This window comes from Myotis brandtii, unplaced genomic scaffold (assembly GCF_000412655.1).
Source record: "Myotis brandtii unplaced genomic scaffold, ASM41265v1 scaffold893, whole genome shotgun sequence".
Taxonomy (NCBI): domain Eukaryota; kingdom Metazoa; phylum Chordata; class Mammalia; order Chiroptera; family Vespertilionidae; genus Myotis; species Myotis brandtii.
The window spans coordinates 957,187-971,289 of NW_005371660.1; the positions used below are offsets into that span (position 1 = coordinate 957,187).

Sequence of the window (14,103 nt, forward strand, 5' to 3'; positions counted from 1 at the left end):
TAATTTATGTCACCTTATTGATAAGGTAGAGTATAATCATGAATTTAAATCCAATCCTGCTCTGATCCTTGATTTTTTATGCTGTTCCATCTACCATTATTTTCCTAGTTAGATTAAAATAGTTTACTTAATAATGATTTCTCTTTGTTCCTCTTTCTCTTTCTCTTTCTATTCCTCTTTCTCTTTCTCTTCCTCTTTCTCTTTCTCTTTCTCTTTCTCTTTCTCTTTCTCTTTCTCTTTCTCTTTCTCTTTCTCTTTCTCTTTCTCTTTCTCTTTCTCTTTCTCTTTCTCTTTCTCTTTCTCTTTCTCTTTCTCTTTCTCTTTCTCTTTCTCTTTCTCTTTCTCTTTCTCTTTCTCTTTCTCTTTCTCTTTCTCTTTCTCTTTCTCTTTCTCTTTCTCTTTCTCTTTCTCTTTCTCTTTCTCTTTCTCTTTCTCTTTCTCTTTCTCTTTCTCTTTCTCTTTCTCTTTCTCTTTCTCTTTCTCTTCCTCTTCCTCTTCCTCTTCCTCTTCCTCTTCTCCTTCCTTCCTTCCTTCCTTCCATCCTTCCTTTCTTCTCCTCCTCCTTTTCCTCCTTTTTTTTCTCTCTCTCTTCCTTCATTTCTCCTTCCTTCTTCTTCTTTTTCTTTTTCTCTTTTTGGCTTAGTATTTCATCATCTGGATAAATCACAGTTGATTTTTTTCATCCCCCTGTTGAAGAACATTTGGGTTGTTTCTGAGTTTGGGTGATTATGAATAGAGGTGTTATAAATGTTTGTGTACATATTTTTATGTGTATAGACAAGGCGTTTTTTTTTTAGATTCTTTTATGCTTTGTTTCAAAATAATAAGGGAGTAAGCAGTCAAAATGTTCAGTCTATTACACGTTTGTGATGAATTCTTAGAAAGATTCACTCCGTAGAGTTACCCATTTTGTTCCATCTTTCATAGCCAAGTGGCTCAGCTACCACGCTCTACCCCCACTTTTCCAGATAACAAAATTTGCAGTTCTCTTGACATTTGAAGTTCTCTTGACCCTGTAGTAAGAGTCTTGGTGCCATGTCTTTTTGCTACATGCCATATTTTAAGTAGGATACATATGTCACAGCAAGTAGTTTCACACATTCTAGAACTCAGAGCATTTCTATTTTAATTAATGGAACATAAGAATGAAACTGAAATTTTGCATTGGTGGAGAAGGTAAGACAGAATAAAAGGGAAGAATTGGAAGAATTCCTCATCAATGTTCGACAAATTAGAGAGAACAATTGTGCATTATCATTGGAATTGGAATCCTGTAGTTCTTTAGCAATACAAATCTTGAATTAATTTTAGGTTCATTTATTTAGTCATTTAATTCAATAAATATTTATTAAACCTACTAAGTGTTGTAAACATATTTTCCCACAATGTTGTATTAGCACAGTTATTATTGAGACTTTTTTTTTTTTACAGGAACCAATTTTACAACTCGATCCAGGCCATTCGCCATCTTACCTGTGACTAGGTCAGAGAAGTCGACCATCATCTTGTCTGCCTCCCTGTGCTCAGTGGTCTCGTGGCTGGCTCTGTGCTGTCTGGTGTGCTGTTGGTTTAAGAAAAGCAAAAGCAGAAGTATGTAGTTTTTTTTTGAATGAAAATATTGGAGGAAAAATGCCATTATGTATAACATATTAACCTTTCTTTTACTTCCCCAAAGAAAAACATGTATGAACTTTTGCAACATATTAAGCTACATGTAGCTAATTTATTTAATTCATACAGTAAAGATAAGAATTGCCTAATCTTAAATAATAATAGCAATACTAATAAAAGTTCAAATTTATTGAGCACTCGCTATAGACCAGTCTCTAAGTACTTTAGATACATGAATTTATCTAATATTCATAACAGCCCTATAAAATAGGTACCAAATACTATGTCTATATTATGGAGGTGGAGAATGAGGCTCAGAAAGGCTAAGTTACTTACCCCACAGTCCACAGTCAGGAAGAAGCCAGGCAGTTTGGTTCCAGATCTTATTCTCTGAAACTCTATGCTCCACTGCCCAGGGAACCCTCCAAAAGGTGAGCTCAAAGTCTTCAAAGGGGAATGCCCTCTTCTTCTTCAAAAGAGGGAAGAGAGTGCTTAGTGTTTTATTTTTGTTTTCTCTAGGAGCATAGAAATTATGCTCTTAGACATTTTCCCATAAGCAACTCTCTCTCTCTCTCTCGCTAAAGACATGGAAAAATCACTGAGGAAAAGAAGTTCTGTAAAAAAGGCTTCTTTCTGTCTTCTATTTTGTTCTTAGAGTGTGGGAGAAAGAAAAGCAAATCCCTTACTCTACCCACCTTAAACTCCCAGCAAATGAGTGGATGAAACACTTGTGATAATAGGAGGTATTAGGAAACCAAAGGGATATGAGTGAATATATAGAGAGGTAAAATGAGGAGAGGCAAAGAGAGAAAGTCAAAATAAAGGGAGGAGAATGGAAGAAGCATGGTGACACAACTGGAAGAGTCACTATTTCGAACCAGCTTCAGCCTGACATTTCTACCTCTCTCCTTGTCATGATGGGTCTGGGCAAACTACAAGGAAACTTCAGGATTCCTGGTCTTTCTTCGGAAGAACAAGATCTCCTCACCCTGCGTAGGTGCCAGTGATATTTTGAACCCCAAGTTTTGGTCTTTGTTTTCAAATCTAAAGTTCATTGTGTTTGTGTGTGTTGCTTTCCTGTTTGAAAGCAAAGACCTTTCATAATTTTCAATCTCATGTGACTCTGTGAAGTAATTTAATTCTCATCCTCCCTTTTATAGCTAAACCTACCAGCCTTGGAGGGACCTACACTAAGCTCTGTTCACCCCATTTCTTCTCTTTTGTTCCCCTAGGTCTACAGGAAGCTTCTTTCTACAGTTACTAACCTATCAATTACCCAGTATCCTCTTTTTGTTCTTTGATCTTTTCAATATCTATGGGCATATTTCTCTGTATTAAATTCTCTTATTGTTCTGTGTGAACATAGACTCCTAAATTTATATTTAAAAATTTAAAGTGATCAGGAGAAACTTTATGCGGGGCAGGGGGGATGTATGCAGTAATCAGCTCTTTATATATTTTCCTATACTTTTCAAATGGCTAAAATTAACATTTCAGAATAAAGAAAATTGTTCTCCCTGAATGTTTCTTTGCAACTTCTTGTTAATCTATAATTATTTCAAAATAAAAGGTTAAAAAATATTAGTAACATTCTATGCCAGCTCGGTCCAATAAAAATAAAACATGAGTCACAAATGTGAGGCACATAATGTAATTTTCTAGAAGCCACTTAACCCAATATATCAAAATTTATTTCAACATGTAATGAATATGAAAATGTTATATATTTTACTTTTGTTTTCAAAATTAGGTGTATGTTGTACATTTACAGCACATCTCAATGCGAACTAGTCACATTTCAGGTATTCAGTAGTTGGCAGTCAGGGTTGGGATTTTGTTTCTTTATTTCTCTGGATTTATTCTATGCATTCTATTGCATTTATTTCACAATCATTTGGGGGGGCATCCAAGGAAATATCTTAACACTTAGGGCCCATTTAAAAATAAAAATGTTATTTTATTCTGAAAACAACAACAACAACAATAAACACACACTTCCTTTTCTCATTAATTTAGAAATAAAGAGTGAAGATATTTCTGCATCCCAGACTAATGATCAAAAGAATCATGTCCATGTCTCATCTAAATGCCAAGGATCAGAGGTAGAGACTAAAAAAGAAGACCCCATCATGGGAGAAGGTAAGCTTGGACAATGGGATGATCCCCACCAGAGACACAAAGTGTGGATGACCCATAGCCTTCCTCTCCCCCTGGCTGTCAGTTTCTGAATGAACTTAGCATATAGCCCTTTCTTTCAGTCTTTGTTACTTCTCAAGGAAATTATACCCTAGCATAGGAATCTGCAAGGATAGCTGATCGCTCATCTATTAACCAGTTATTAAATTTGATATTTATATTTTCTTACTTAGTAGAAGATTATTGGCTTACCATTTGAATTTGTTACACAGAGAAAGGGAAAACCAGAGTTGAGGCATATAATCTTTCCCTTAGCTATTGCAAAGCTGCCAGTTTGGCAAACAGTATTGAATTTGGGGCAGAAGAGAGTGTAGCTGCCAAATACCAACTATGCAAATTAGATTGAATATAGAACCCTCAAGAAATGAGTTAGCTTTGTCAAGTTCTGCTCTGTTGCTTGGTTGTTCTTTTAGCAAAATGGATTATCTGCTTACGTTGTGCACTACACCAAATGACTGCTTGTTATATTGTTAAATTGCCGTTCGATTGGTGCCAAGCAGACAAGAGATAGGTATTTGCCTCAAACCAATGTTTTGCCCTTGTCCTTCTAAGGGTAAAGAAAAGAGAAAGATAGTGGACATGTCACAAAATCCATTTGCCAATAGATGTGGTGTATGAAAAATATTCACATAATTTCCATGGATCTAAAACACTTTGAAACATATGCTCTAAAGAGAATATTTCTATTTTTTCTAAGTAATAGCCAATTATCATGTTTTCTGCTTAAAAAGGAATATGAATCTTAATGGTTCTGAGTGCATGCTTAACCAAAAAATAGTAGTCCAATGTTGTTCTGCCTCAATCTAACTAGTTCAATGAATTCTGGTGTGTGTGTCTGTGTGTGTGTGTGTGTGTGTGTGTGTGTGTGTGTGTGTATCAATTTGTTGGCCTGTTTGTAGTTTTTCCCATGGAGAAAATGAGGTTATTTTAATTTTTTAACAAATTAGTCAGTTATACTTCAGCTCCTGGACCTGCCCCAAAAGGTGGAGGGGGAGGTTCAGGGAGTGGGGGGTGAGAAGAATGGAGAGAGAGAGAAGGGGAATTCTTTCTAGATTCCATCTAATACTGCTTTAACTTTGGCTTCTGGAAGTCTGTATTATTGCATGCAAATTCAGGACCGGTATTTCAAAACGATCATCTGAACTCAGCTCTGTGAATGAAGGATAGGGTATTTAGCTCTATTCTTCAGGGAATGGCAACAGTGATGCTAATCTCTCCCCTAATCTAATATGGCCATCTCTACATGAATCTCAGTTGCCCTGCTGAAATTAACTACATTAGACAGTCCACAATGCCTGGGTGTTTTATTAGGGAACATTTTTTATGTGGTGGCTTATTAATAAATTATCTGGAATGAGACAAGGGACAGGGCTCCTGTGGAAGGGTTTAGATGGAAGAGATGGGAGTGTCGGAGAGGCCATTTTATTAAGGCATCCGAGTTAAAAATAGAAAGATGTGTTGTATGAATCCTCCTCTGGGGATCATAGCATATTTTTTCCTTGTCTTTTAAGGTTTGTCCAAATCTAAAAAGCTTTGTTTCCAAGGCAAGTAATGAGGCATCTCCTGCTTTTCTTTGAAAATTATTACCAGCTACATAACACCTAATTATCACTAGCTTTAAATAAATTTGGTGTTATTTCATTATTTCCATAGCACTTTAGTGTCCCTGTTCCCTCTGTGTTTTTAAACTTTCAGCATTTGCTAATAAAGTAATTGGCTATCTCTCTCATAAGCCCTTTGCATTCACTAAGCATTGCCATAGCTCTAAAATTATTTAGCGGATGGAATTATTTCTGCTAATTATTTCCAGTAGATTTCGACTGTAAACTCACCATGTTATGGCTTTTACCAAGAATTGTATGGATGCAATCTGCGGGGAGCTAGAGAGCTGCCATGGGGAAAGAAGGGAGTGAAGCATATATCCCTCATATTTCACTGTTACCCACCAGGTTTTGGACATTACAGAGCCATCTGAGCCGGCTTTTAAAATTCACATTTGCTCTTGTCACTCTGCTACTCAGGAGAGTTAATGAGTTTCCACTGTTGATTTGAGAGGCAGGAGAATGTGACAATTCAGGACATGAAACTCAGGAGTCAGATGAACGGGGTTTCATCCTGACTCTCTTGTTGACTTACTTTGTGGCCTCAAACAAGTCAGCTGGCCTCTCTGTGCCCTTCAGTTTTCTCATCTGTAAAGCTGGTACAATACTGCCTACCTTTAGGGTGGTTGTGCCGATGAAGTGAGTCAAAATCAGTAATGAATGCAGAAAAAGCTTGGTATATAGTATAGGTGTTATTTATTGTTGTTTTAAACTGTTATTTAAGACAGAAAGCCCTTCAAGACCTGACTCTGTCCTGCCTTCCGAATCTTAGTTTGGATTTCACCTTCCTGCCCCTGCTTATACCAGTACTCACCACGCTAGCTCACTCATCCAGGGACTTGTGTAACACCTTCCCACCCACTTGCTTGCACAATTGCTTCCAATTGGATGGCTTGTCTTCACCTGTTAAAATCTACTCAAGCTTTTATGCACCACCTGAAGTGCCTCCTTATTTTTAAAAGTCTTCCCCAATCCTTTTCACCTCACTGAAAATGAGTATTTTCTCTGTGGGTTCCAAGCATTCTAAAGGTGTGCCTCCACAGTAGTACTTACGATTTTTGGAGTTCATTGCACATAGATGGCTCTCTGTTCCCCCGGGTCAGTAGTTCTCAACGAGGGGCAATTTTGTTCCCCCAGTAGGGTGGCAAACGCATTCTGGTTTTCAGAACTTTCTTAGTTTTAACCTTCAAAGTTTTGTGTTCCAAGAACTCCCTCAGTCCCAGACAAATTAGGACAGTTGGTCATTCTACCTTCAGAGGACATTTGCAATGTCTGAAGACATTTTTGTGTCACAGCTTGGGGGAAGGGGATACTGTTGACATCTAGTGAGATCAGGGATACTGTAAACATCGTACAATGCACAGGACCACCTACACAATAAAGATCACTTGACTTAAAATTGTCAATAACGCCAAGATTGAGAAACGCTGGCAAAAGCTATTACTCATCTTTGTAACATTTAAATGAGAGACTTCTGGAATGACTTAGTGGAGGCAATTAGATTTTATCAACCAATAAATATATAAGTATTTATCTACCTCCTGATATTTATTTAGTACCTTATAATGTCCTCTCCATGCAGTTACAAAGCTGTGATATCAGGTCCTTGGTCCTTTATAAGCTTCAAATATTATTGGGACACAAGCATAATATTTTAGGGAAAATGAAAGAAGAATTCCGAGCAAAAATGATTAAGTACAATGCAATCACATCAACAAGGTGTATTTGAAGAATTTAAAGGAAAGAGAAAATACCAAAAGAGAGAAAAAATATCATTATTCTATGTTACATGTTTAGTTCCTCTAGCTCCTAAATCACACCACACTGTTTCATCTCATTTGCTAAGGGTTGTGTGGTTTGCACAAACCCAGGTTTACAGAAATGCCAGGATGGGTGTCAGCTTTGCTTTGTCAATGTTCAATTTTTGTTCACTCCTTCTCAACTGTTCCCTATTCTCCTAATTTGGTGAAGGGCCCCCAAATCTCCTACACCTTAGAATTAATGTTAACCTTTACCACTGCATGCCTTTATTTGTCAAGTTTTATCAATTCCACCTTTGCCATGTCTGCTTTTTGTCTTCTGCTCTAGTTCATGGGTATATCTTTAGTTCAGCCTCAGTTAGTACACTCCTTGATGTCCATACCTCCACACCCTATCGCGTTTCCCTCCAGGAGAGTATACCCCAAACACAACATAGCCTCCCAGTTTCAAAATTCACATCTTCATTATTCACTCAACAATAGTTAGCAATGGTCTATCATTCTAACACCCTATTTATCCACATATCTAATATGTTCTGTTCCTTCCAATCACAGGTCAAATATTTTTTCTCTTTTTCAAATTCTCTTATGTAAAAGCGATAGTCTTTTTCTGTCAACTTTTATAACACTTTCCTCTTGTTCACTTAACACCTTTTATGTGCAATGTAATTATCTGTGTTCGTTTTGTCCAGATCCTATCCTATAAATTCTGTATATTTTCTAATCCCCAAAGCACTTTTACCATAAGATGTTACAATATAGACCATTGATGACTACTGTTAAGCGAATGATGAAGATAGAAATGAAATTCCAGCAGTTCTTTGAACTACTGGGAAAAAAGAAAACCTTATCTTTTCTAAAAGGATATAAAAAGTTTATTCAGGTTCACAAACTTAATAACAGGATAGTGATTGCACATATTTTTCATCCTAACAATAGGCAAACCGTGACTTCCTGCTTCTAGACGATGCTTTCTGCTGGCTGCCTTAGTTTCATGCCCCAGCTTCCTTGCCACTGCTTTTGCCTTTGTCTTTGCAGGAAGATACTGCTGCATACCTCAGGGCTGTCTTCTCCAAATCATACACTGATCTTTGGCCACCGGTCCTTTATAAAAAATATATATGTGTTATTTTTATATAAATATATATGTGTGTGAAATCAATGGGAATGGAAAACAAATATAAGAATGGCACCATCAACTTCAGAGATTCATCTCTACCATTTTAGAGTCCTATTGACTACATATGGTGTGTTTTGTGAATGTAAAATATAAAGGACTATCAGTGTCCTTTTGCAAGTACAAAGCTATGAAAACAACAGGGAGAGGGGAGGAGAGGGAAGGGTTCAAGATGTCTGGAGTCAGGGAAAAACAAAACATCTCAGGACTAGAAATTGTCATAAGTTCCCAGAAAGTAAAATTATATTTGGAAATTATTAGTAAATAGCATGTCCATGTTATATAATAAAAATGTAAACATCTCCTAATTTAAAAACATGACTAAAATCTAGCACTTAATTCCTTAAGAAAACTGTTTTAAAGCAACCAAGAATAAGTGCCTGCCTGCTAACTAAGATGGAGAGTTCCAATGCTATTTACAACCAAGATTCAATACCACATTAACCATTGGAATATTAGAAGAATTCCTCCTTAAATGAGGACAAACACATGATTCGCTCTTACCATAATAATATAACATGTATGATGGGATGCTAAAATATGCAGTCGGATTGTACAGCAAAGTCAAGAGACAATGTTGGATAAAACACATGCTGATTTGCAGATGATATAATTATTTAATATTAACTTAAAAGACTTAATAATTAACTGCTATAAATTATAAATAACTTGAGTAACTTATTCAAGTACTAGAGGCCTGATGCATGAAATTTGTGCAAGAGTAGGCCTTCTTCCCCTGGCTGCCGGCACCGGCTTCCCTCTGGCACCCAGACCCAGATGATGCTTTCTGCTGGCTGCCTTAGTTTCATGCCCCAGCTTCCTTGCCACTGCTTTTGCCTTTGTCTTTGCAGGAAGATACTGCTGCATACCTCATTCAGGCCCAGAAGGACTTACAGAATGACGTCCAGTCTAATTAGCATATTGCCCTTTTATTATTATAGATAATGCCAATCTATGCAAAATAACATTGTGTAAGTCATTCATTTACAGTTAGGAAACATAATAAAATACATAATAGTGACCAAATAATATGCTGTCTTAGAAAACAAAAACACTTAACAAGAGATATATTAGACTTATTAAAAAATAAACTATATTATATTGAATAACTTAAAGAGAAGACTAGAATTCATAGGGAATTATAGCATGTTTCTAATTAAATTGACTAATATTACAAAAATCTCAGTTATTCCTAAATTAACTTTGGTTTATCACAGTTTCAGTTATTTTATACAGAGTAGAACAACATAAGATGAATCTAAAATTCTTCAGAAAATATAAAACAATGACACAAAGTTATTTTTTTAATAATGGATTTTATGGCAATGGGAAAGGGTAGCTCAACCAGAGATCATATTTATGTTACTATTCTTAAGACAATGTGATACTGACACAAGGAAATATGAGGACCTTAGCGGAAATAACCTCAATTAGATATAGATATAAATATTAGATCCAGAAATGTAATAAAGGATCAAGGAGATAAAAATAAAGGAAAACAGAAGCATTAGTCTATATATGGAGCTAGGAAATTTGACTATTTAAGACATTTAGCAATCTAAATTTATGCTTCAAAAAACATACCAAAGTAAACTCTAGATGGATTAATGAGTTAAATTAGGTTTATTAAAACATTACATTGCTAGAGTATTATAAAAACAATAAAATAGAGACCACTTATGATATAATGTGAGACCAAAGGTATTCTTTCATTCTTTCTCTTTTTAAAATGTTCATACCTTCCTGAGTTGTCATGCACTGCTTATTAAAAAATAAATGATAATTTTTTCACTTGATCAAATAACCTGGAAAACATAAGAAATAGTATGCTATTGATTAATTAATATTTATCAATTAATAAATTAGAATGAATACTTTAATATTATTTGTTAACCATTGCATAGACCTTCTTCAATACGTGGGTAGGGCTGTTGCCATTATTGTCAAATGAGAAACCAAGTTGTAGTACATTTTTTTTTATAATCTTCATCCAGGGATATGCTTTCATTGATTTCTAGAAAAAGAGGAAGAGGGAGAGAGAGAGAGAGAGGTGAGAAACATTCATTAGTTGCCTCTTCTACACACCCCCAACCAGGGATCAAACCTGCAACCTTTTACATTCTTTATGTTGGTTGATCAGCAGTTCATCTCTCTGCTTTAGATTGTTCTAAAATTCCAAGGTTCAGGTGATTGTACTGGGCTTGTGTACTGAATCCAGGTCATCCAACACTGAGTACGGCACGGGGGGATTGGGCTGGGGAAATATGCACAGTGGGCGTGGGGTAGGGACTGAGGGGACAGCCATTGTTAATGTTTCCATTGCAAAGGAAGCCAGTAACTAGTACCCACACAAATCACACAACACAGGCACAGCGTGTGTTTGTTGCCCAAGAGAATTTTAGAAGACAGAAAGAAGAGGGTGAGGATAGCTGACTGTGGGTAAACATAGACGGACCTCCAAATCACCAAGTCCTTCTGTTCATGGAGACGGGATGTAAGGTCCCACGTTTTATGCCATTTTCCCAAAACTTGAGCAAAACCACGGTACTCTAAGAGGCGTAGAGGGCAATTTGAAACTTCATCTTTCCATTTTAATGGGAACTCGTCAAGGCGGAGGTGGAAAGGAGGCATACCAATTCATATGTTTTGATACTCAATATTCTTCCTTCCCTAAAACCCAAACATTCTGCTGAATGAATGCCTTAGGACACATATCTGCTATAAATTCATTTTTTATCTAATTTGTCTGAGATCTAAGCTTCCTATGGAGGTCCGAGATCAAAGGATCTGATTCCTTCTGATGTTAGTGCTGACATATAATGTGTGCTGACTTAGTTCTGTCTATAACCTCACAGTGGGAGGCGGCCCGCCTCCCTGGGCACCTTTACTCAGTGCGCTTTCATTCCGGCTAGGGAGTCTGTCAGGTACGTTGCTGATTGGGGCTGCCATGTAAATAATTCATGGGAGATTTTTAAATGTTTTGGGGCTTGCAAAGGCAAGCTATGCTTGTGTTAGTCTTTTCTTAAAGAATGCAGACTTGAAGAACAGGGGGTAACAGATTTCCAATGATGAGCTCTCAAAAACAGGATAACATCTTCGATGGGTTGAAAATAGGTGACTTGCTGTGTTTGATGCCCCTTATATAGAGTGGTATTGGTTTTTTTACCAAGGAATAAAAATGCTAAGTCTTTTTCCCCCCCTTTTTAAGTATGTTTCTATGTGACAATTTAATATTCTTGTTCTTTGTTTATTTGCTGATCTCGATAAACTATGTCTTTTCCTCCTGGTGGGAGCAGTACTTATGGAAATGACACTGAGATCAGTACTTGGCATAGAACTGAGCATGAGAGGGAGACAAGGTTGATGGCACAAAAAGTTCCATCCCTGAAGGAACTCAACATTCAAAGAGGAAGACAAAACTGTCATACAAGGGAAATTGACCAATAATAGAAGCAGTTGCACAAGTCAAAGGAAAAACTCTAGTCAATAAGTATTGAGGCGTAAATCAATGTAGTCTGACCTAGTCAAGGAACAGTTCTGGCAGGAGTTGAGATCCCATAGGGAAACTAGTATAACCTGGTGGTTCCCATAGATCTAAGAGAATAATCCATAGTTAGGTGGTCATGGCAGATACTTGCTAGGCAAAAGTCTGTGGAAAAGAAGAGAGGAAATATGGGTAAGATGGGTTTATCAGAATATTAGTTGATGCATCATGGAAACAATATAAACAACATGATACTCTCTCATTTTATTGCTGTATATCAAAGCGTATCACATATATTTGTATTATTACTATTACCTTCTCTCTTTCTCACCTCAGTACCCATTCATTGTTAGATTAAATAGAATAGAAAATTAGTACACATTTTGTCCCAATAAGGTGCTATATAGTATGATATAGACATGATTACTGTCTTCTAACATGAATCAAGGTTGGTCTCAGTAAACTGAATGAGAAGCATAACACACAGGTTAAAAATTATCACTTACATAGTATACAAAACAGTGGTTAATTAATTTCCTAATGAGATGTGAGAAAAGCAAGGTTGAGAAATGTCAATATTCATATTGACACCTACTCTTTCCAGGATTTAGGATAGTTCCCAACTTTTATTTCACTGTAAGGTACATAAGGAATAGCATTCACATGTATGCCGTACTCCCATGCATGTACTCAATCAAACAGTCTTCTTAAATCCTCATTGCTATCTCCAACTTCACAAAATACTGAGTAGTGCTTAGAATATAGACTCTGGAGCTAACAATCTTCAAATCTGTAAAGTAAGTTACATCTGTCACTACTTTGTGCATGGCCCTGGAAAGTTACTTAATCCTTCTGCACCTCAGTGGACTTCCTTCTAAAACAGATATAATAGTGCTTACTTCAAAGGATTGTTATAAGGATTAACTTATATATATACCCAACATGTGATAATTGCTTTAATCGCTGTGTATTACTTTAAGTTATCATTAGCCTTTTTCTCTACAAAAAAAAAAGGGGGAATATGGACGTTAACATATTTATTAACATAGAATACTTTTGAATTTCCTTTACTAATATTTTGTTAAAAAACCTGTAATTGAATAAAACTTTTTAAAATTAAGTAAGGGAAGGGAAAGGAAGGGAGAGAGAGAAACATCAATGAGAAACATGGATCAGCTGCCTCCTGCACCCCCCCCCCACCTTTTTGGGCATCAGGCCCGAAACCTGGGCATGTGCCCTCACCAGGAATTGAACCCATGACCTCTTGGTGCATGGGTGGACACTAACCACTGAGCAGCAGTGGCCAGGCAATACCTTATTGTTTATAACAAATAAATTGACACATCCCTCAACATTCAATGTCATATAAAAATAAAAAACTCATGAGTTAGGAAATTCTCTCTGAAGGAAGTATTTGGGGAGATGAATTAAAGAAGACAGAGAGTTTTAAAAGATAAGATAAAACATATTTGAGATATTCAATGTCATATAAAAATAAAAAACTTATGAGTTAGGAAATTCTCTCTGAAGGATTTGGGGAGATGAATTAAAGAAGGCAGAGAGTTTTAAAAGATAAGATAAAACATATTTGAGAACTAGGGTGTTGTTGTTTTTTAATCCTCACCCAAGGATATGTTTACTGACCTGAGAGAGAAGGAGAGAGAGAGAGAGAGAAAGAGAGAGAGAGAGAGATTGGTTGCCTCCCATATGCTTCCTGACTAGGGATTAAACCAGCAACCTGGGCATGTGCCCTGACTGGGAGTCAAACCTATAACTTTTTGGTATATGGGACAATTTGTTCCAACCAACTGAGCCACCTGACTAGGGCAGAACTAGGGTGTATTTTAAGATAATTCTTACAAGTGGGAAATGAGGTAATTATGGGAAAGAATTAAAACATTTGGGTTTAGAGCAGGATGCAGCCAGACACTAAAGCACTATCTTACATAATAAAAGTCCAGCGACCAAAACAGCAGCATGACCAGAGACCAGAATGACCTTGGCCCCTCGCCCAGGCTGGCCCTGCCCCTCAGCAGAGACCTCCACCCCGATTGGGGGCATGGCCGGCCTGCAAACCCCCCATGGCCCCTTGCCCAGCAAGCCACACCCCCCAGTGGGGACCCCACCCTAATCAGGGGCATGGCCCCTTGCCCAAGTCGGCCCTGCCCCCTAGTAGGGACCCCCACCTCAATCGGGGGTATGGCTGGCCTGCAAACCCCCAGCAGCCCCTCACCTCTGCCATCCCCACCCCCCAGCAGGTCCCCCACCCCTATC

General features: G+C 37.2%; 1 protein-coding gene across 1 annotated transcript in view; it reads left to right on the forward strand.

Moving 5' to 3' along the window:
• The window catches only part of PKHD1 (polycystic kidney and hepatic disease 1 (autosomal recessive)), a 438,226-nt gene that overhangs the window by 416,637 nt on the left and 7,486 nt on the right, over nt 1–14,103 (forward strand). Inside the window, exons 64-65 of the mRNA XM_014532447.1 lie at nt 1,432–1,590; nt 3,628–3,750. Of these exons, the coding sequence (XP_014387933.1) occupies nt 1,432–1,590; nt 3,628–3,750 (282 nt within the window). The remainder of the gene's footprint in view (nt 1–1,431; nt 1,591–3,627; nt 3,751–14,103) is intronic.